The 22,579-nt window shown below is 55.3% G+C and overlaps 1 protein-coding gene across 2 annotated transcripts in view; it reads left to right on the top strand.

Annotated features, from left to right (window-relative positions):
• RGS3 (regulator of G protein signaling 3) overlaps positions 1-22,579 on the top strand; it is a 191,985-nt gene that overhangs the window by 37,899 nt on the left and 131,507 nt on the right. The window contains exons 8-13 of one of the 2 annotated variants that reach the window (XM_065418588.1): positions 764-854; positions 4,900-4,967; positions 11,422-11,503; positions 19,368-19,473; positions 20,678-21,017; positions 22,228-22,267. In XM_065418588.1, the coding sequence (XP_065274660.1) occupies positions 764-854; positions 4,900-4,967; positions 11,422-11,503; positions 19,368-19,473; positions 20,678-21,017; positions 22,228-22,267 (727 nt within the window). Of the gene's footprint in view, positions 1-763; positions 855-4,899; positions 4,968-8,343; positions 8,398-11,421; positions 11,504-19,367; positions 19,474-20,677; positions 21,018-22,227; positions 22,268-22,579 lie in introns of those variants that run through there. The other variant, XM_065418589.1, reaches the window with a different exon arrangement.

Genomic DNA, 22,579 nt, shown 5'->3' with positions numbered 1-22,579 from the left:
AGTGTGTGCTGGAGCTGAGGCCTTTCCATGCTAATGGCTGGAGCCCCGCGAAGGGCTGAGCACAAGCATTGCTTCTGTTCCCGAGTCAGAGCAGGTGGAAAATCTGCTCTTCCTGTCACCAAACTGCACCTGGGTCCAGCAACCGGCAGGCCGGGGAGGAACAGAGCGGGAAATAGCCCCAGTGAAGAGAGGGATCTGAGCAAGGGATGTGGAGCCCTGACACCCCCACCACAGCTGCCCCCTGTACCCTCAGCTCCCAGTCTCTTGTCCTGCCCTGCACCTGCTGCATCCTGCTCCTCCTTCGCTCTAAGGAATCCCTCCTCCCGTCTCACACGCTCTCCTTCCACAGTGCTCCCGCTGCCTGGCACTCCCTGCGCCAGTGAGCCAGGCAGGCGCCCTCCCTTCTGCTGCAGTGCCCGGCTCACATGTCAGCCCCTGAGCTCAGCCAGTGCAGACACAGGGCACCTGGGCCCTGTCTGCTCTAGGACACGCCCCTGTGCGCGGGCTGGCTCAGCCTCGGGAATCAATGGTGCTGCTGGTGGCCCCTCTGGCAGCCCTGTGGACGCAGGGCCCAGGGCCACCAACTTAAATTGCTGACACTGGGCTGGGGCGTGCTGGGTGCAGAGGGTGCCTTTCATACCTGCTCTGTGTTCTCCCCGGGCAGGCACTGCTCAGCCAGCGCCCTGCACTCACAGCCCTTGCACAGACACTCTCTCCTGCTGAGCATGAGCTCTGCGGCTTTCACTGCCTCTCTCTGCCCTAGGAGGTCAGCGGCTGGTACTATCTCCTTGGTGAGGACCTGGGCAGGACCAAGCACCTGAAGGTGGCCACGCGGCGTCTGAAGCAGAGCAGAGGTGGGTCCCCCTCAGCAGCATGCTCTGGGGAGTGGTACGTCCCAAGAGCTAGCAGAGCATGGGAGCGGCTTGGGTTCTCATGCCCTGCCTCCTCCCCCCCGGCAGTGTGTGGAGCCAGGCTCAGTGGAGAGCAGATTAGCAGAGGCCCCCATCCTATAGCTGGCCTCCAGGTATCCTGTGCGGGCCTTCAGGGGAGACTCCCTGCCTGTGCTGCATGGAGCTGGGCCTGGCTGGAAGCCTCCATTTGCCGCGCTCCAGGCAGTACTGCCAGTTCAGTGTGACTCAGCCCAATGCCCAGTGGCTCCCAGACATCCTGGCTTGCAGCAGTAAACCGCTCCCTCACCCCAGGTGCCTGCTCCTCTCCCCAGCTTAGCCTACGGCAGCCCCAGGGCCGCAGCCTTTTCCTCTTGCACCTGCTGCCCCACTGGCTCTCCCTCGTGTGGCAGAAAGGGAACCGTTCCCAGCTGTCGTCCTGTGAGCTGTGCTCCTGAGGCTCCAGTGACGCCCGGGGCTGCGAGCCCACAGCAGGCCAGACCCCTGGCTCTGAGGCGACTCTGTCATCAACACTCAGGCCACTTTGTAGGGGTGCAGAATACTCCACCGTGCACTGGGCTCGCCCTGTCAGCCTCGGCCTTGGCAGCTGCTGGGCGTGTCACTCGGGCAGGGCCTTCTCTGGTAGCTGAAGGAGAGTTGTTAGCGTTCACTCTGGGAGTGTCTGTGCTCGCTCTGCCACTCCCCTAACACCCCCCGCGGGGGCCCTGGCAGAGGGCAGGAATCCTGCGTGGCATGGCAGGACGTCTGGAGCCAAGGCGCGGATGGAGGACATGAAACACTGGGACATTTCAGGTGCTCTGAAAGGGCTCTGGGTGTTAGGGCATCATGTGAGAAACTGGGACTGTAAACACAGGATGGATGGACAGCGGAGCCATCACATCCCCCAGGCCATCCTGCAGGGCTTCATGCAGCTCCATCGCCCGGTCCCTTAGGCCGCTCACTGCTGGGATGGGTTTCCCGCTCCCTAGTAGATGACATATCACTGGATGTTGGAGACTCGGACCCCAAACTGCCTTGGAGCCAGCCCAGTGTGTGAGCTTTGCTGGCCCAAAATCCAGCATTGGCCTTCTCCAGGAAGGGGTAAAAGGGAAACTTCTGCCCCTCCGAAGGCCACGCAGGGTGCAGCTACACTCCTCCTGCTGGAGGAGACAGACACACAGTAGCTCTCACTGAGCTAGTGTGTGAGAAGTGGGACAGGCTACCTGCCCTGAGTGTGTGCTTAATGGGGCGCCTGGGACAGCCCAGGCTCTCCTCACTGCACAATAACCTCACAGCCCCCGTACTGCATTAGGCTCTGAGCCCAGCTCCTTCTGAACCTCCCTGCTAGGCTGCCTGCAGGGACAGAGTGTGAGCACCAACCTCAGAGCAGACTGGTAGGAATCAAGCCACAAACCCCACCCTGGCTGTGAGTTCCAACCAATTATCATGTGTAATCTCCTCAGCCTAAATGTAGGGTCACAGACAGTCCCCTTGGGTACCCTGATCTGTCGCACCAGCCAGGGGAGCCTGCCTTTGTGATGGATGGTCCCTTACCCCACCAATCACAGCAATATTCAGGTTACTCCCAGACCCAAAGGACCAGTCACTTACCCCAGGTCAATTGCACCTTAGATCTCACACCAAAGACAAGGCTTGTAGCCAATCCTGCAATAAACTACATACAGATTTATGACTAGGAAAAGGAAAGAAGAGAGCTATTTATGAGGTTAAAGCAAGTAAATGTACATGTACAAATGAGTTACCATCTGCAGTTTCAAAAGGTAATGGAAGTTTCTATAATGAACAAGCTGTAGATGACCTTTAGGGCTAGCCCAGGCTAAGCAGAGTCCAAGCAGCACAGAGATAATCAGTTCCTTCTGTTTATCCCCCTCCTCCCATGTGCTCTGAGCGGCAGACGCAGCTGATGGGAGGAACTCACTTGCATGACTCATCTTCGGGGGGGGGGGGCAGAGCAGGACAACTAAAGAGTCTTTTGTCCTCTTTAATGTCCCTGCAATAGTCTGTCTGGGGTTAATGGACCTTGCCCTCCCCCCCCCCCCCCCCCCGCGCGGTTGGGCAGGACGTAAGCCCTTCTGCTGGAGATGGGCCCTTCACACTAGTTAATGTCTCTCCCCATCCGGTGATTTACACAGTCACAGGCTCACAATACAAATGCTCACATATTATCTTACACTGGGAAATACAGAAGCTATAAGTGAGATTAATGCCGGCATCAGCTCACAAGCATTCAGTAAAGTCTAAACACTGAGCACATTCGTATAATCCTAATACCGGTTTTAACAGTCCTAACACTGATTCCAGCTAGGTGTTTGTCAGTGTTCGGTTGAGCCATGGGGACCATGACATGAGCTGGCACCTGCTCTGCCAGCATCACACTCCTGAGTTCCCCCGGCCGCCTGGCTCCCGTAGCAATGCTGGGCTGTTGCGGAGGCAGAAGAACGCCCGAGGAAGGCAGCGCCCGGCTTGCTGTAGCTAAGGACAGCGCTACGGTTGCAGTCACAGCAGGGACTACATCCATAGGGAGTGTGACAGGCTGCCAGAGGCGTAGCGAGCGCCCTCCGTACCCTCCGACCGGAGGGGGCCCCGCAAGGAAGGGGGCCCCTAAAAGTGGCAAAATAAATACCGCATTCCAGTTTCTGCATTGTAAGGGGCCCTGCCCGGACATATGTTCGGAGGGGGCCACCATTCGGAGGGGGCCACGTTCTTTGTTGCTACGGCCCTGCAGGCTGCATCTCGCTGCACTTGCTCTGAGGGGCAGATTGGGATATTCTGGAAAGTCCCAGGTAAATCTGTTTAGGAGAGGGAGTCGCCCTCCTTTGTGCTGTCCCCTGAGGAGCCCTGGAGACACAGGTGGCCTGTCGGTGAGCCAGCAAGCCTGCAGGAGCTCTGCGCAATCTGAGGAGCAGGCTGGGGGTGTGCGGGGGCTGTTTGGCATGGCTCCTCCTAGCTGCTTCCCTTCCTACCAAGGGTGGCCGGTGCCCGGTGCATGTCACTAGGTGCTGGGGTGGTTCAGCGGGTACTGGGGAGCACCGTCTCTCCTCGGCTGGGCCCAGGGAGCATGCAGGAGGGGAGTTCCTCTCCTGCACACTTTTCAGGGGCTAAGCCAGGGGAGAATCCAGCTCCTCTTCCTCCTCTCCATCTGGGACAACCCCACCCCCGCCAGCTCCTCCTCCCCTACTGGGGGGAAGGCAGAGGAGCTGTCCACACCTCGATTGCTCCCAGCTCTCCTGTGGAAAGTCCAGCCCTCCAGCCCAGGGCCACTTCATGGGAGGAGGAGGGGCCTGGCCTGGCAGCCATATTGACTTTACACAGCCTGGATTTCCCGACCCAGGGACACTCAGACATTGTGGTAATGGGGCCATGTTCGCACGTACACAGGAGAGATCCTGGGTGACCCATAGAGAGGGGGCATCCACCCCCCTCCTTGGGGACACAAGCCCGTCTTTCCTCCCTGTCTCTCCCACTCGCTGTGCCTGTCACCACACGCTGCTGCTGCTGCTGCTGCTGCATCTCACGTGCTCTCCAGCTTTGGGCCAGCAGCCGCCAGCCTTGGGACCACTGAAATCAATGGGTTCCCTCCTGTTGCTCCAGTGAGCTTTGGATCAGGCCCTTGCTGAGTTCTCCATCCTGCCTGGCTCTAACCTGTGGGGCTGCCCGGTGTCTGCAGGAGTGGAGCAGGCCTGGGACGGGAGATGTGCTGCGGGGGGGTGTGCACAGAGAGGGGTCTGGGCTGGGACACCGTCGCAGGGCAATGTGTGTGAAGGGCACGTGGCAGCTGCCCATCATGTCACCCTCAGTGGATCAACAGGGAATTTCTGGGTCTTCGAATAACCACAGGAAATGCCACCATGTTCCAGTCTGGAGCTGGTGCCCCCATAGAATTCATGGTGCTTGGCCTTTGTGCAGAGGGAGAAGACGCTGTTAAAGGCAGAAGCGTCTGCGTGGTGCCTAAGAGCAGCCTATGTGACATGCTCTTTCTGTTGCCTTCTAGAGCCACCACTGGCGAGCCAGCGGGCTGAACTGGGAAACCAGGAGGCTGAGAACATGGAGCAGCTCAAGGTAGGTGTGCCAGGGCCAGCGCTGCCCTGACAAGCTGAGCCCAATGGCTGCAGCACAGCACTAGTGACCCAGGGAGCAGGGGCGGGAGAGGCTGTTCCCAGGTCAGGATCGGGGCAGGAGAAGATGCTCATCTGCACAGTAGCAGGGCTGAGTGAAAGGGCAGAGACCAGCAGGGAGGAGAGGAAAGTCTGGCGTTGCTGAGCAGGGGATTCATAATGGGATCGTGAAATGAGTGGGCCTGTGATGGTTTCTCACACGCAGAGACGAGCCAGAATTACATTTGCTGTATACAACAAAGCACAATGGGCAAGTCTTCATGAGAGAGAGCGCAGTGTGTGTGGCTCCTCTGTGGCAGGTTGTGTCTGAACACAGCATGGTGGCTCCTTTTGCAGCCAGGAAGGGGATCTCCTCTCCGTTTAGGCTCTGTCCACACTCCAGCATATAGGCTGATTTTGTAAGCAGTTAGTGACTCTAAACGCAATTGGTGTCTTCATGCAGCATGGTCAGTAGCCAGGACTCATGGCAGCTGCAGGCCTAGGGTCAGCACTCTGTTTTGTTGCTGTGTGAACTGGACCCCTGGCCATGTAACCAGGCTGGTTGGCCCCCCTCCCTCCATTCTCTATGTAGTAGGACGTCCCAGGGTGCACTGTTACTGCTGCGGTATGTGTGTCTCCTGGGCACTCTGTCCCCTGCTGGGGTCTTATGGGATAGGGGTCCAAATTTCCCAGGATGCACTGGTATGTACCTAGCTGGGTGGCGTGGCAGGTGTAGGTGCAAGGCAGAAAGACTCCAGCGTGGACTCAGCGCCCCACCCCTTGTGACCAGGTCAGATGGGAGAATTGCAGCTGGTTAGAGTGGCTGGAGCTGCAGTGTGGATTGGGCCATGAAGGTGAGATCTGTGGGAAACAGGCCATGAGCGACGTGCGCTCCATGGGGAAGCTACCTGACAATGTGGGGATGTGCCTGTGCTTCCCTGCACGCATGCTATGGGGTGGTGCTGGAGAGCCCGGAGGCCATGGAGAGGCTTTGCTCTAGCTCGGGGAGAGGAGTGATTCATTCCAAAGACTTTCAAAGGAGCCAGAGCTGTGTGACTAGACCCGGGGTGGGCAAACTTTTTGGCCTGAGGGCCACATCTGGGTATGGAAATTGTACAGCGGGCCATGAATGCTCACGGAATTGGGGCTTGGGGTGTGGGAGGGGGTGAGGGCTCTGGCTGGGGGTGTGGGCTCTGTGGTGGGTCCAGAAATGAGAAGTTCAGTGTGTGGGAGAGGGCTCTGGGCTGGGGCAGGGGGTTGGGGTGCGGGCTGGGTGGGTGAGGGCTCTGACTGGAGGTGTGGGCTCTTGGGGAGGGGCTGGGGATGAGGTTTGGGGTGCAGGAGGGTGCTCCGGGCTGGGACCAAGGGGCAGCATGGGGGTCAGGGCTGGGGCAGGGGGCTGGGGCGTGGGAGGGGATTGGGGCGTGGGAAGGGGTCAGGGATGCAGGCTCCAGGCGGCGCTTACCTCAAGCAGCAGCATGTCCCCCCTAAGGCTCCTACGTGGAGGCATGGCCAGGCAGCTCTGCATACTGGCCCGTCTACAGGTGCCACCCCTGCAGCTCCCATTGGCTGTGGTTCCCGGCCAATGGGAGCTGCGGGGACGGCGCTTCGGGCGGGGACAGCGTGTGGAGCCCCTTGGCTGCCCCTACATGTAGGAGCCGGAGGGGGGACGTGCCGCTTCCTCCGGGAGCTGCGCAGAGCAAGCCCCCGACTCCACTCCCTAGCAGGAGCTCGAGGGCCGGATTAAAATGTCTGAAGGGCCGGATGTGGACCCCGGGCCGTAGTTTGCCAGCCCTGGACTAGTCCGTGCTACGCTGCACTGAGAGGGCCCTTCCTGCGGACACCTGCTGATTTGTCTGAATATGCTGCGTTTTCACCCTACGTCTTCCAGTGGATGTTACATTAAATCCTTTGCCATCTGAACGGGGCGCTTGAGACCGAGGCCTCTTGATTTATAGGAGAGGCAAGGATGGGAAACAGCAACACAAACACAGGGCCCACGTCGGAAACTGGGCCCAACCGGCCCTGTGATTGATCTGTGCCAAATTCGCCTCGCTGCTTCCCTCAGCTGCATTCTCAGTTATTTGTTTTAAACCGTAGGTTGAGCTAGACAAACCAACCCAGTGCCCTTTCTCCCTCCCTTCCTCTCACATAGGCAGGGTTTAAATTCAGCCGGCGCTGGCCGGAGTGGAGCTCCCTCCAGTAAATATTTTCAACCCCCCTGGAGTTTTTCTAGCATGGAGGGGGGATGGGTGGCTCCGGGAAATGCCCTGTAAGAATGAACACTGTCACAGTCACCACTGACCTGAAAGATGGCAAACTGGGGGAGGCGGAATGGCGGCTTGTCAGTCAGCGTGGCCCCAGGCTGGCAGGGCTAGACACTGCCAAGCCAGTTTGGTTAGTGACTTCAAAGCAAGCCCTTTGTGTTTGTGCAGAGCTGTCCTCTGCTAGTTAAAATCCCTCTCACCCACTTGTGTTTGGATTTCTGTGGCAGCCACTAGGCCACGCTGCACTGACAGTGACTCCGGGGCCTCGGTTTGGTTGGGGTTTGAAGCCTTGCCTCACTTCTGCCCCGTGGAGGAAGCTGAAAGGAGCTTTCTTCTTGCATTCTACAGGGGTTCCTTGGGAGCTGCTGCTGCAGTGTGCAAAGAGGCCATGTCACACAATCCAGCTTTGCACTCTACGTCTGACTTGAGTCAGAGTTTTGCTGTGCCTTTAATTCTGAAATTAAACCATGGGTGCCACTGACCTCCAAGCTTTGGGTCGTACTTCTCCCCCGCCCCCTGTAAACACAAAGCAGTATTGTGCGTGTGTGTTCTGTGAAAACAAATTCTTCCTTGCTTTCCTAAAGCAGAATCACTTTTCCTCCCGTATCTTTAAACTAGCGTACGAAATCTTTTTACTGAAGTGAAGCTTGTGCAGCCGAGGCCTGTGAAATGCTGCTTACACATCCTCAAAGTGTTTGTGAGAACCTTGCAATAACAAAGTGCTCTGTGCCGCTGAAGAATGCAGCAGGAACAAAAGCCACATCAACAGAGAAGGGACTAGGGAATACTGAATAGTTGACAGGAATTTTAATATAAAACTCTCTCTCTTCCTTGTCACTTGGAGTTTTCAGGAAGCCCTCTGTCTTATCGGAAAGCGGCAAACAGCACAGACAGGGGCTTGGGAGGTGAAAGGTGGCTTCCTGCCATTCTTCTCTAGCGCTGGGTTCCCATGGGCGGTCATGCCAGTTTCACTGTGGCTTGTTCCATGCTGTTGTGATACAAGGAGACCAGGATTCCTGCTCCTTTGAGGGATTTAATTTCCATGGGCTAGCGGCAAGTTTAGAGCCTGCAATCATGAATCGCTTCAATGGACTCTGCAAGGTGTGCTCAGAGCGGAGATACAGACAGGTCTGTGGAACCTAACCCTAATCCGAAGGCAAAGTGAATCCATCTGGGGGGTGCATGTCTGAGTTAGGCATATGTGCTTGTGTGTGTTCTCCCGCTGCTGCTCTGGCTGTGTGTGTCAGGTTATTTCCCGTGTATTGGTTTGTCAGGATTGTTTTGCAAATGCCATTATAGCAAAGATCGTGGAAATGCTTGGCAAGTCGGTGTCTGTGTATAAATGATCCGCAGAAGTGTGGATGGCCCCATGGTGGGAGCAAACATTCAGCTTGCGCTAATGGCCTGAGTGTTAGTGCTCTAAGGACTTGGTGTGTCCCGGGGAAGTGCTAAGCTGAGCAGTAGTGTCCAATTTACCATTTATTAGTGGAGCGGAGGGCACTGCAGATCCTTCCTTGTGTTTATCAGGAATGCATTAGGGAGACAAGCTAGTTCCATTTGACACTGATGGCTGTTAGGAAAGAGTCTTGCTGAGCGTTAGAAAGGAAAGTTCCAAGTTCTGTCTGACCGGGTTTGTCCGTGGCTCTGTCTGTCGCAGGGTATTTTTAATGGTGTAAATGTGGCTGTGTAGATGAAGCTGCCTTGGCTCTGCATTGCTCTGCAGTGGGGTCATGGCTCACTCCCAGGCAGACTGAGGGGTCCCAGCCCCTTTGTTGAGTTCTCCTGTTTACCCTAGTTCTGAGGCTAGGGCTGGAGTTGCGGGATCGTGTATATGTGGCACTGCACTCCCTTCAGTGCAATGAATTAGTTTCACAATCTAGATGCGAAGAAGACAGAGCAGAAGGAGTCTCCTTGGTTAAACATGCCCCATCCAGTCTCTGGGCTGGATAAAGGCAACTCCACTCCGCTCTGCATGTGGCGATGGTTTACTATGACTCATGTCTTGGGCCATGTTAATTCTTGGTCTCCCATAACCATTGAAATCTCCCCTGGCTCCTCCCCCCACACCAGGGGTGTAGAGATCTGATAACTCGGTGCCCTCTAGGGTACTGAAGTCACACGCCATCTCTGCACCCTCCTTCCCGGTCTGGGTTCACACTTCCCAGCCCTTGTCTGCAGGGGCAGACACACAGTGCTGGTGCCAGCTGGGAGCTGTAGCCCAGACCCCGAGCTCCAGTGTTTTGATCACTCCATCGTGAAGAACAGAGCTGGGTTCCTTTTTCAGTAATGAAGATCTGTGCTCAGCTGCTGGTTCTCTTGATGCTACATGAGCAGAATTGACTCCAGCTCACTCTCCAGTTGCTGGGCTGGCTCTTCGGGGCCAGCAGGAGAAATAACGTGTCTCTGCCAGGGAAACCTGCAGATCTGACATGCAGACCCACCCACAGGACAGAGTAAGACGGGGCTGTTTTCACCCTGTTCCTTTGTGTCACCATCCCCACGTTTGAATGGGCTAGAGGGGTCGCTGCTGAGTGACATAAAACCCCCATCTCCCTTCAGGGCTAGAGTGTTTCTGTCAGTGGTCAAGGGGCAGAGGTGGGGATGGGAAGCCAGCAGGGCCGACGACAGGGAGGGAAAGCTGGTACAAATTACCGGGGCCTGGCGGTCTGGAAGGGAGCCCGGGACCCGGCTTCCCCGCCCTCGTCGGCCCTGTTTAGCCGGTCTGCCCTTGCTAGGGGGCCCGAACCCGCTCTCGGCGGCCCTGGAAGCCAGTGCTGGGGTTCCGTGGCGTGGGGCTGTCCCAAAGAGCTGCTCACCGAGCTCTGGTCAGGACTCCCAGGCCTAGAAACCCCCTCTGCTGCTCCGGCCCTGTGTTCGAGCTCTGTGTAGAGAAGAGTCAAAGCTGAAGAGCCACCACCAGCATTTTGGCCTGTTTGTGACCCACCAACCCCCAAAGCAACCCAAGGCAGTGGGCTGGGCCTGCTCATGATGATGCTAGTGGAAGGAAGTTTGGGTTCGGAAGCCCACTGCCATGCTAGGGAAATGCTGGGAAACAGGGCGTGTAGCTCGGCAACCGGATACTATTGTGATTTCATCTTCACTTTATTAGAGCAAAAGATATAAAGAGGCTTGGATTAAATTCTCCTCAGTCAGGATCTGTGGTTGCTTATACTGGGTCTCTCAATGGGATCTGTCCTTCTGGCTGTTTATTTCCAGAAATCATATGGGTCAGTTGGTTCCCCCCACCCCCTCCTTTTCAGTAAACCAGGAAATGTGACAAATGTCTCTGAAATAACATTTATAGGAACTGTGACTCTGAGCTCCCGCTGAAAGCCAACCTTCAACAAATGAACTTCACTCTATTCATGAGAGCTCACAGCCTCCAGGGTCAGTGTGGCGAGGGGAGCCTTTAGCTTGTTCCCTGAATGCTGATGGAAAAAACCCATTAACACTCCATCCCTTCCCTTCAGAACTCCTTTCAGCCATATCCTACTTAATGAAAAAACTTTAGCAGAAAATAATGTGTGAGGCTTTCAGAGCGTCTTCATTCCAACTGCTTTACTAAGTCTTGCCACAATCCTGCAAGGTAGGGAAATGTCATTATTTACATATTACATAAGGGAAACCGAGGCACAGAGAGTTGCTCAAAGAAGTCACACCGGAAGTCTTTGTCAAAGCCAGGAATAAAATCATATCTCCTGGTTCCCAATCTTCTCCCTTAACCCATCCTTCATCCCACCTCTAGAAGACTCCATTGGTTATCAAGAGAAATTCAGGGGAGGGGAATTGTGTTATCTGCCTGTAGTACAGGATACACAGCTCACCTGCTTACAGATTGCAATGCCAAATTTTGGGTGATTTGTAAATGCCCTTTTAAATGCCCTTGGCTGCAGTCCAGCATCAGATATGTCAGCTATGTCCTGGCCGTCTGCAGTAGTTTATGTCCTCCTACAAAGGGAGGACTTTTATACTGACAGATGTTTGTTGTCTCTGAACAGTCCATCCATCCCTCTCCAGTTGGCTATACAGATGCTGTTTTAATGTAGGCATAAAAGTCCTGGGGCTGTGCATGAGCAAAGTGCTGGGTTCTTACTGGTCACACACAGTAGCTGCCTTCCTGTGTAACAGGATGACTCTGATGTCTGTTTTCAGATTACAATCCCTCGAGGAAGGGATGGGTTTGGCTTCACAATCTGCTGCGACTCTCCAGTCCGTGTGCAGGCTGTAGACTCTGGTAAGAGAACAACCCATTTTTATACATCTTTTATTGTTGGACTGATTTGAAAGGGACTCCCCGGCCCCCTTTGCTTCCCTGTGTTTGATCCTGTCTTAGGAGCCTCTCAAACCTCACAGAATTTTCCTTTTCTCTTGAACAGTTTCTTTTAAATGTCCCCTTTTTGCCTCTAATGAGGCCAGAGGCCAGCGTGGCTGTCTCGTTACAGCACTGCCTGTGCTCAGCGCTGTAAGCTCAGCAAGAAGGTATTTCGGTGTGACTGCTGGGCACAGGGACTCCTGTGCCATTTCTTGGTGTTTGACACAAAAATGGTGGCAACTAGTTTTTACCTAATTGCTCATCGAGTGAGTAAAATCTGATTATGTAACGAGTACTCCACATAGCCAGATATTGGGAGAGAGCATTAATGGCCTGGTCCAAAGCCCATGGAAATCACTAGGAGTCTTTCTATTGACTTCAGTTGGTTTTGTATCAGTCCCTTCATTTCCACAGCAAAAGTCAGGAAATGCAAACGTTAAGTGGAAAAGCCACCTTAACTCTGCCCCTTGTGCTTATGCCTCACAATACAGTGTTTAATGCTGGGATCACATACAGGTTCTCAAATAGGACAATATACCATTTGTGCTATGTGTGGCATTCTGCAGTGTTTTGGTGTCAGTCTAATATACGTACTAGTACTGGCTGAGAAAGGTTTCCCCCCCACAAAACATTTAGACAAAAACTATTTTATATGTTTTTGTTGACATATTTCGACAGAATTTTTCATTTTTTTGCCAAAAAAAAAAATTCCCAACAAAACCATGAACACTGAAAATTGTTTGGTTTTCAACAACCAAAAAATTTCAGTGGGTCAGGCAAAATGTTTTGGCTTTACTGAAAATGTTTGCCAAACAGGCCAAAATATTTCAGGTTTCAGTTGTCCAAAACTGACAACATTTCACAAACCGTGGGATTTGAAAACGGATGCACTTTGGGTTCTTTTTATTTGCGGTCTTGTTGTTGAGCGTTTATGGGACATGTTTTCAAGCTTTTCTCCAGAATCATCAGGGTGAGAAACGTATTTGTCTCTCCCACAAAACTGACCTGGAAATCTAGTTTGCTATCCTGTACCTGCCTCCTGAGGTAATGAGGAACCCAAATCTCATCTGCTTTTCCCGCATGTGAGTAACTGGGTCCTGGGTGTGTCTGAGGAGGTGAAAGCGCATCGCTGCCCCAATCCCAGGCCAGGCACAGCCTCCTGCAGCTGGGATGCAGCTTGCATCTCCTCCATGACATGGCTCAGCATGGGGACTGCCGGAGCTGTGTAAATCCAGATCCCAAGGTGCGCTCCCTGCTGCATGCTGGTCTCTGCAGGGCTGATGTGGAGACTCCTTCCCTGGAGCACTGGGGGTTCAGAGGCACCCCAAATGAGTGCTCTGCCTGTGGTCCCCACCCCAGTGCAGGCATGAGATGGTGCCGAGGGCATGCTGCTGGCCCTCCCAGTCACAGGGGAGTTCCCCCCGCGAGAAGAGCCATGCCTGTCCCGGCTGGGGAAAGCTGGCAAAAAACGATGACTGCTTCTGATGGAAATAATCAACACCTGCTTGTGAGAAGCTAACCTGCCAGCCCACCCTGAGGAATGCCATAGGCCACAAATAGTCAGGAAGCCAACACTTGATGCAGGAAACCACCTGTCACTGCCCCACCTGTAACTTCCCATTCCTTGGCAAAGTAACTGAGAAGCTAGCAGCAGCCATGCTTCAACAGCAAGTCTGCTGCATCCTGATGCTTTGTCACTGGGCGTCAGAGCAGGGACAGCCACACTGGCGCTAAAGAGAGGCTGTTCTCCTGGCCATGGATGTAGGCCCCATGTTGGTGCTTCCATGTCATGACTTCCCTGCAGCTTTCAAACCAATTACCACAATGGTCCGGTCAGTGTGGGGTGCAAATCCAGACCAGTGCATGGTTGTGTCATCACCTGCCCTGTAACCCTGGCCACCTCACAGTGCTTTGTTGCTGTAGCTCTCAGACTGGGCTGCTCCCAGCTAGCCTGCCAGCGTGCAAGTCACCCCCTGAGTGTCCATGTGCTAGACGGCACTGGTTCAGCAGCTCTGACCCCTGTCTACAGCCCCACAGCGACTTCCACCAGCCTTGGTTACATCTGGCAGGGAGACCCTCACGCACTCCGAGTCCCGAATTTGCCCAAAGCCACGTGCTCTGCAATGTTCAGCCCTGTCCTGGGCAGATCAGAGCTTTAATATGGCTTATTTGTTCCTCTAAAGAGACAAAACCACATCACAGCTTATGAACCTAACTGGGGTGAACACAGCGCTGAGTTGGTTTATAGTAAAATAAAATATTATTAACAATTGGCCATAGGTTAAGTGCTGCTAAGTAAAAGGAATAAAGTTAGAAAAGGTAACAAGCAAATACAAGTGAAAACATGCACCTAAGAGTCTAAAACTTCACCTAGCAAGATACAGGCTTTGTTCAAGATGGTTTCTCTCATCAGTCGTTCTTCTTCCCTGCCGTGGCTGACTTTCCCTCAGCCAGGACCTTCCACAAAAGCACCAGGGGCTGGTTTCCCTTGTCTTCTTAGGTGAATGATCTTTTTCTAAGCAGGTTTCTCACCTGCATTCAGTTCCAGAGACTTCAAGCCCCCCCCTCCCCTCTTGGTTGAAGGACCCATCTTTCTCAGCTTGTAAGAGCTCTAGCCTCTAGTGATGGATGCCTTCTCTCCCCACTTATATCTCCCAAAGGTCAATGACCTCGTGCTGTTCTTCCCTTCCTGTGGGCTTCCCATCCCCCGTATGATTTCGGTATAAATGAGGCTTCCATTGTTTGAGTCCATCATACTTGATTTACATAGGAGACAAGTAGGTAGCTGTGTCTGGGCAGACTGGACAGCAGAATCTCAGTGAGCATCCATAATTCCTCCTCTAGTATCAATACAGACATTTTACCACCAGCGTGGTACAGGCATCCATAAAAGACCTTCCATGATGCACTAATATTGTATTCAATGAGTTGATTCAATTGCTTATTATTTGAGATTTAGACTCCCCTGTCTTTATAGCTCCGATAAAGTTTCTCTACCTTACTGGGGCCTAGCCAGGCAGTCTCTTCCTCACACTTGTTAGCTGGAGAGCTTTGTTTAGCTGGTATGTCAGTACATTCTCATTGTCTTTCAAAGTACTTCGGAAATAACTGCCCGGTGGAGAAAGCTCGGGGCTTTGTTTAGAGTGAGCTAACTCCGGTGTGACTGGCAAACACATTTTAAGAATTATAATTTCAGTTTATGTCCATAACTTTGCATCAGTTGCTTGCACCTGTATGACATGATGCTGTGAATACCCAGTGAGTGATGAGCTTTCCAGTGACAGGTCACATGACACCTCCTAGCTACAGATGATAACAGTAGTGAGTTGGGGTATACTAGACTGGTCAGGCCAGCTGATATCAGGGGGCCCCTTGCCCTCTGCCCTCGAGCTGTTCATAATGTCCCAGGCTGCTAACCTGCCTATGTGACATAGTGGGACGGATGGCACTGCACTACAATGGCTCCACTTATTGCTCCAACCGCCCCAGAGAGTGGAAATGGGCAACTGCTCCTCTTCTACAACCCCCCCCCCCACCTGCAGGTCCCCCAGAGTAGCCAAGGGCAGCTGGTACAAACTCCATCTGGGCAAGTGCAGAGTGGTGGGGGTTGGAAAGGAGCAGTGCTTAGACCTGGCTGTTGCCGTCCTCCCCTTCCATTGAGGGCATCTGCCTCCATTCATCCAAGTAGCATGGAACGCGGGGCCCTGTTTGACTCAGCCGGAGCCTAAGAGAGAAGGTGGCGTTGGTGCATCGTCCACCTCCAGCTTGCTGGGAAGCTTCCCCACTTTGCTCAAAGGATGGCCTGGGCACGGTGGTCCATGTCTAGTTTCCCCCAGACCATGTCAATGGAGTTCACTGTACCCAGGGCTCAGTGTGGCTGCCATAGAGACAGTTGCTCATGCAGAATGCGGCATCCTGTTCCCTCCACGGGACCCAGCTGGGCTCGTCAGCATGAGTGTGGGTGGCCCCGTTGTTCTCTAGGAGTACAGCTGACAGCTGAGAATGTGTCGTAGGGACAGCCAAAGAGCCAGACTGAAGTGTCCAGAACTGTAAAACTGCTGGAGAGATTGTCTTCAAACATGGCTCCCGTTTTCTGTCTTACTCAACAGCATGGACAGTAAAGGAACCAAGTGTGTCTCTGGTGGAGCTGCATGGCAGTTGGTCAGATTTCCTGGGTAAACATGAGGTGTTTGGAACTTGTGTGTATATTTGCATCAGTGGCTGTGTCACTGGGGTACCAGGGGGGCCACACTGAGGTTACTTAATTAGGGCAAACTGCAAAGAATGGGGCAGAGAATCTCCAAAGCTGGTGGTCATTCCAATACTTAGATCCACCAAGCTAGTCACAAAACAGTTTCTATAATACCTTACTGGTTACCCAGAAGTCAAAACACAGTTCCCTTAAAGCAACCCACCCTTGGACTTCCACCCAGACACCCAAGTCAAATATGATGAGGATTACTGAAAATCTTATTCATCATTTAAGAAAGTTCTACCAATCCCAAAGGATTGGGCACATTACCCACCAGTTCAATGACTGTTTCAGATCTTACCGAAATACACGTGTACAGCCAATTCCTATTAACTAAATTAAAATTTATTAGAAAAGGAAAGAGAGAGAGAGTATTGGTTAAAAGATCACTATACATACAGATATGAATACAGTTTTATAGTAGAGATGGGAGATTTAGTGTTGCAAAGAGTTCTTGGATCAGACTTGAAGCAGTGATGAAATAAACTGCTGGCTTGTTAAGTTGGTTGGTCCCAAATGATTGGAAGGTCCTCAGTCCCTTGGATAGAATGCTCCCATTAGTATAAGTCCATAGTCCAGAGGTTTGAGCAGGAAAGTGGCAAAATGGAGGTGTTTCCAGGGCCTTGTATAGCTTCTGCCATGTGGAGGGAAACCCATTGTTCTAGTTTGTGGAAAATTACAGATAACAAGATGGCGTTTGGAGTCACATGGGCAAGTCACATGTCCATGCCTGCTTTGCTTTGTCATAGCGGAGGCCATTACCTGTACTCTAGTTAGAACATTCCTATGAAAGTCTGTCAGGTGTGGATAGGCTTCTTCCGTGATTCATTGTGTTTGCTGATGAGCAATCAACTGGAATACTTCATTCACAACGTGCTGGCCAGACTGGATGCAAATTACCCTGTGGGTGCTATCACAGGAGCAGACACATTTGAGCTACAGATACAGAGTCAATATTCATAACTTCAGATACAAAAATGATACCTGCATACAAATAGGATAATGATATTCAGCAAACTGTAACTTTTCCATTGGTGCCTTACTTGACACAATTTGTACAAGATTTGTTGCAGTTCTATAACAGTGGTAGCAACAATGATCTACATGGTTACCTTTAATCAATGTCACAGGCTGAAACTGTAGTGAGACTGTAGCATGTGCATTTTACAGGGACGTGGTGTTTGACTTAAACAGGCACCCATAAATGACACTAACCTCATGGTATGCTTCACCCCTTGTTGGCCCGTTGCACACACATCTCAGGCTAGCAATGACTGTCAGTTATTACAATCTGATGGCTTGGTGCTGTCTTCTATGTGTAGGAGATTGAAGGTCTCAGAAAAGTTCCTAGTGGACATATATTTTTATCACATCAACAAGCACTGCCATTGACACTATTAACACTCACTGGGAGTGGCCGGGGGAGGACCCAGTAGGTCAGACACGATGCTCACAGGGTGAGAACAGAATCTGGGCAGTAAGGAGGAATGGGGTCAGTACGGGATCTGGGCAGTAGGGAGGGAAGGGACAGGGGCAGTACGGGATCTGGGCAGTAGGGGAGGGAAGGGACAGGGGCAGTACGGGATCTGGGCAGTAGGGAGGGAAGGTACGGGGTGAGTATGGGATCCGGGCATTAGGGATGGAATGGTTGGGGTCAGTACGGGATCCGGGCATTAGGGAGGGAAGGGATGGGGTCAGTACAGGATCCGGTTGGTAAGGAGGGAAGGGATGAGGTGAGTATGGGATCTGGGTGGTAGAGACAGAAAGGACGGGGTCAGTACAGGAACTGGACAGTAGGGAGGGAAGGGACGGGGTCAGTACAGTAGCCGGGCAGTTCGGCGGGAAGGGACGGAGTCCGTAAAGGATCGGGGTGGTTCGGAGGGAAGGGTTGGGGTCAGAACCAGATCCGGGCAGTAAGGAGGGAAGGGACGTGGTCAGTACGGGATGTGGGTGGTAGGGAGGGAAGGCATGGGGTCAGTATGGGATCCTGGCAGTTTGGAGGGAAGGGATATGGTTAGTACAGGATCTGGGCCTTTGGGAGGGAAGGGACAGGGTGAATACGGGATCCAAGCGGGAGGGAGGGAAGGTACAGGGTGAGTACGGGATCCGAGCGGTAGGGAGGGAAGTACGGGGTGAATACGGGATCCGAGCGGTAGGGAGGGAAGGGACGGGGTGAGTACGGGATCCGGGCGGTAGGGAGGGAAGGGACGGAGTGAGTACGGGATCCGGGCGGTAGGGAGGGAAGGGACGGGGTGAGTACGGGATCCGGGCGGTAGGGAGGGAAGGGACGGGGTGAGTACGGGATCCGGGCGGTAGGGAGGGAAGGGACGGAGTGAGTACGGGATCCGGGCGGTAGGGAGGGAAGGGACGGGGTGAGTACGGGATCCGGGCGGTAGGGAGGGAAGGGACGGAGTGAGTACGGGATCCGGGCGGTAGGGAGGGAAGGGACGGGGTGAGTACGGGATCCGGGCGGTAGGGAGGGAAGGGACGGAGTGAGTACGGGATCCGAGCGGTAGGGAGGGAAGTACGGGGTGAATACGGGATCCGAGCGGTAGGGAGGGAAGGTACGGGGTGAGTACGGGATCCGGGCGGTAGGGAGGGAAGGGACGGAGTGGGTACAGGATCCGGGCGGTAGGGAGGGAAGGGACGGAGTGGGTACGGGATCCGGGCGGTAGGGAGGGAAGGGACGGAGTGAGTACGGGATCCGGGCGGTAGGGAGGGAAGGGACGAAGTGAGTACGGGATCCGGGCGGTAGGGAGGGAAGGGACGAAGTGAATACGGGATCCGGGCGGTAGGGAGGGAAGGGACGGAATGAGTACGGGATCCGGGCGGTAGGGAGGGAAGGGACGGAATGAGTACGGGATCCGGGCGGTAGGGAGGGAAGGGACGGAGTGAGTACGGGATCCGGGCGGTAGGGAGGGAAGGGACGAAGTGAATACGGGATCCGGGCGGTAGGGAGGGAAGGGACGAAGTGAATACGGGATCCGGGCGGTAGGGAGGGAAGGGATGGGACGGGGTCCTTAGAAGATCCAGGCAGTAGGGAGGGAAGGGACGGGGTCCTTAGAAGATCCGGGCGGTAGGGAGGGAAGGGAAGGGATGGGGTCCTTAGAAGATCCGGGCGGTAGGGAGGGAAGGGAAGGGAAGGGACGGGGTCCTTGGAAGATCCGGGCGGTAGGGAGGGAAGGGACGGGATGAGTATGTGATCTGGGCAGTAGGGAGGGAAGGGACGGGGTCCTTAGCAGATCCGGGCAGTAGGGAGGGAAGGGAAGGGACGGGGTCCTTAGCAGATCCGGGCGGTAGGGAGGGAAGGGAAGGGACGGGGTCCTTAGCAGATCCGGGCGGTAGGGAGGGAAGGGAAGGGACGGGGTCCTTAGCAGATCCGGGCGGTAGGGAGCGGGATCTGGGGCGAAGGAGCGAATGCCCCGGATGCAAAGCTGACCCGGGTACCTGTGTCCATCCCCTGCGGGGGGCACTGTCCCTGCGCTCGGCTCTGTCCTGGGGCAGATTGTTGGCACGGCTCCTTCTCTCCATTAGGTGGCCCAGCGGAGAAGGCCGGCCTGCAGCAGCTGGACACTGTGGTGCAGCTGAACCAGCAGCCTGTGGAGCACTGGAAATGCGTGGAGTTGGCACATGAAATCCGGTGACTGTTCACACTCCAGTACCCGTCGGGCTGGGCGGGGGCAGCCCCGTGGGATACAGAGAACGGGGCCCCGGAGCGATCCTGAGCCCCGAGAGCTGGCCAGCTGAAGTGTGCGCTGAGCTGGCGGGCAGGTTTCCCTGCACTGCCGCCTCAGGGGTGGGGCGATCCCGGGAAAACCTGGACAGGCAGCACCCCCAGACTGGGCTGAGGCGGGAGCCTTGGCATGGGGCCCACGTGCTGCAGAGGGGAGTGGCAGGTGGAGGGCGGGCCCAGCTGAGTGTTGCAGATTTGTGGGGCTCCCTGGGGAGGAGGGGGTACCAGTGTATCTGTGTGGGGAGAGTGGGGCTCGGGGGGAACTGGAGGGGAGGGGAGGAGATAGAGCCTCAGAGGGGCACAGGGGTTTGGGGAGGGAGGGTCTCAGAGGAGGTGCAGGGGACTGGGAAGGGGAGTTGGGGAGGGGGAGGAGAAGTCTCTGATTAGGGGTGTGAGGGAGGGGAGGCAAGAGTCTCTCGAGTGGAGTGGGAGGCTGGAAGGGAGAGGGTCTTAGGGGGTGCAGGGAGCTGGGAGGGGGAGTGAAGGGAGAGGGACTCGGGGTGGGAGGTTGGGAAGGGAAGGGAGAGGGACTCTCTGGTGGTGGGGGAAGGGAAGGGAAGGGAGAGGGAATCGGGGGGAGGGAAGTGAAGGGAGAGGGACTCAGGGTGGGAGGATGGGAAGGGAAGGGAGAGGGACTCTGGTGGTGGGGGAAGGGAAGGGAAGGGAGAGGGAATGGGGAGGAGGGAAGTGAAGGGAGAGGGACTCTCGGGGTGGGGGGAAGGGAAGGGAGAGGGAGTCTGGGGGGGGAGGGAAGTGAAGGGAGAGGGACTCTCGGGGTGGGGGGAAGGGAATGGAGAGGGAGTCTGGGGGGGGAGGGAAGTGAAGGGAGAAGGACTCTCGGGGTGGGGGGAAGGGAATGGAGAGGGAGTCTGGGGGGGAGGGAAGTGAAGGGAGAGGGACTCGGGGCGGGAGGATGGGACGGGAAGGGAGAGGGACTCTGGTGGTGTGGGATATCTGTGTGGCTGCTGAAGTTGCGTGGCTTGGGGCACTCTGTGCCTAGTGTCGCCTGCCGAGCGTGTTGTTTGCCGTGCTGGAGCTGGGCTTGCCCGTGGGGTTGGCTGGCTTCTCCCGGCTGCATTCGTCTGACCCTCCCCCACGGTGTCTCTTTCAGGAACTGTCCCAGTGAGATCATCCTGCTGGTGTGGAGGATCGTGCCGCAGATCAAGCCGGGCCTTGAAGGCATGATACGGAGGTCGTCCTGCAAATCTACCTACGACCTCCAGTCGCCTCCAAACAAGCGGGAGAAAAACAGCTCAGTGCCCTCGCGCCCCGAGCAGCGCCAGAGCTGCCACATCGTGTACGACGGCAGCGACAGGCTGGTGCTGAACAACTGGGCGCGATACACGGAGGTTGGGAAGCGGAGCCAGCACACGATGCCACCATTGTCCCGGGCATCCTCCGACGGGGACAAGAACTACATCCTCTTAGCACCTCTGAATCCTGGGAGTCAGGTATGGCCCCCTCCAGCACTAGCGACGTCTGCCCCTGGGCACTGGGTGTGCCCCTGATGGGGCCACGCCTGGACCAGCTCGCCAGCCAGCCCTACCTCCAGGGACACCTGTCCTAAGCCACCTTGCACCTGAAGCAGGATCAGCCAAAGGCAAGGCCCCAGGCCTTGATCCCTAGCGCCAGTGCTGCCTCGTCTGTGACACGCTCTGGCTTTCCGGAGCTGCTGGGCCCAGGGCTGCACTGGAGGTCTTCAGGAGTAGCCACCCTGAGCTCACCTGAGTCAGCCCGGAGGGTCCCCTACGTAGATCCTTTCGGGAGAGTGGGGTGCAGATTGAGGAGCTGCCAGAAATGAGGTGTTTAAAGCTCTGTGGTCCTCCAAGGGGTGGCACTGAGCTCTGGGTGCTCATGGGCTTTGACACCTCACAGCTCCAGCTAGCCTGCGATCCTGCCTCCAGCCTCAGCCTCTCTGATGCCCCTAGGCAGGCCCTCCCCCCTCCCCAGCCTGCACCTGCACAGGCTGAACTTCATGCATGGAGCTGACACTGCTTCTTGCTGTATCTTGGTGTCTGCAGATGCCCTGGCTTTGGCTGTTTGCAAGGAACAGGCAATCAGCCCACAGCTGTGGGGTCCCTGGCTCCTGGGCCTGTGCACCAAGAAATGTCACAGTGGGATGATGCAAACTGACCCCAACGAGCCCCTTCCGCCCCCCAAGATGTCACTGGGGGCGACTGTTGTATCTGTGTCTGCTGGGTACGGTGTGGTTAGCTAGGAGGGGAAGGGAACAGTACAGCCCTGTGGGGTGAGTCTGGGCTGCTGCCTGTCTGAAGTGAATGCCTCGCCCACCCACCCAGCCACAGGGGGGAGGGGAAGCGTTTTTGGTCTTTGCTTATTTTCAGCACAGTAAATTAGGTTCCAAGCTGGTGCTGTGTCCCAAAGGCCTCTTCCCATCCCTGGCAGCACTCACTGTGTGTGCTGATACTGTCCTGCTAAGGGGCATGACGGCCGGCTGTCCTGAACGTGTTTGGCAGCAGGGTTGTGCCAAGTGCTGGGGGAAACCGGGAGGCTTTCCAGTGGGTAGGACACAGGGCTGGAGTTCTCGCCATCAGTGCACCTCTGCGAAGTGTTGGGGGATCTCTGGAAGTCGAGTGCTGAAGATTGCTGGTGTGGGTCCTACCGGGAGTAACCATGTCCTGCCTACTCTGTGTCTTCCAGCTGCTGAGGCCGGTGTATCAGGAGCACGATGCCGCTGTGGGTAAGTGTCCATTCCTAACAGCCCACGGCTCGGCAGACTCGGGAGCTTTGCTGCCTAGGCAGTTGCTGTGGCGCCCCCCCTCAGCGGATGGGGCACTAGCCTGGGAGGGAAGCTGTGCTGGGTTCCCCTCGGCTGTGACCTTGTGCAGTCACTAAGCTGGACCAGCCCTGGCTAACAGAGCCAGCCTGAGGCCCAGGAGGGAAAGCCTCTGGCTTTGTGCTTTGCGAGGACCTAAGCCTGGAAACATCACTGCAAAGGCTTGAGGAGACAAGCTGCAGGGCTGCCCTCCTTTGGCAGCAGGCGCGGGACCCA

Source organism: Emys orbicularis, chromosome 18 (genome assembly GCF_028017835.1).
Source record: "Emys orbicularis isolate rEmyOrb1 chromosome 18, rEmyOrb1.hap1, whole genome shotgun sequence".
In the NCBI taxonomy this organism is placed as follows: domain Eukaryota; kingdom Metazoa; phylum Chordata; order Testudines; family Emydidae; genus Emys; species Emys orbicularis.
Note: the sequence above shows the minus strand (reverse complement) of the source record. Positions and strands in the feature narration are given on the sequence as shown.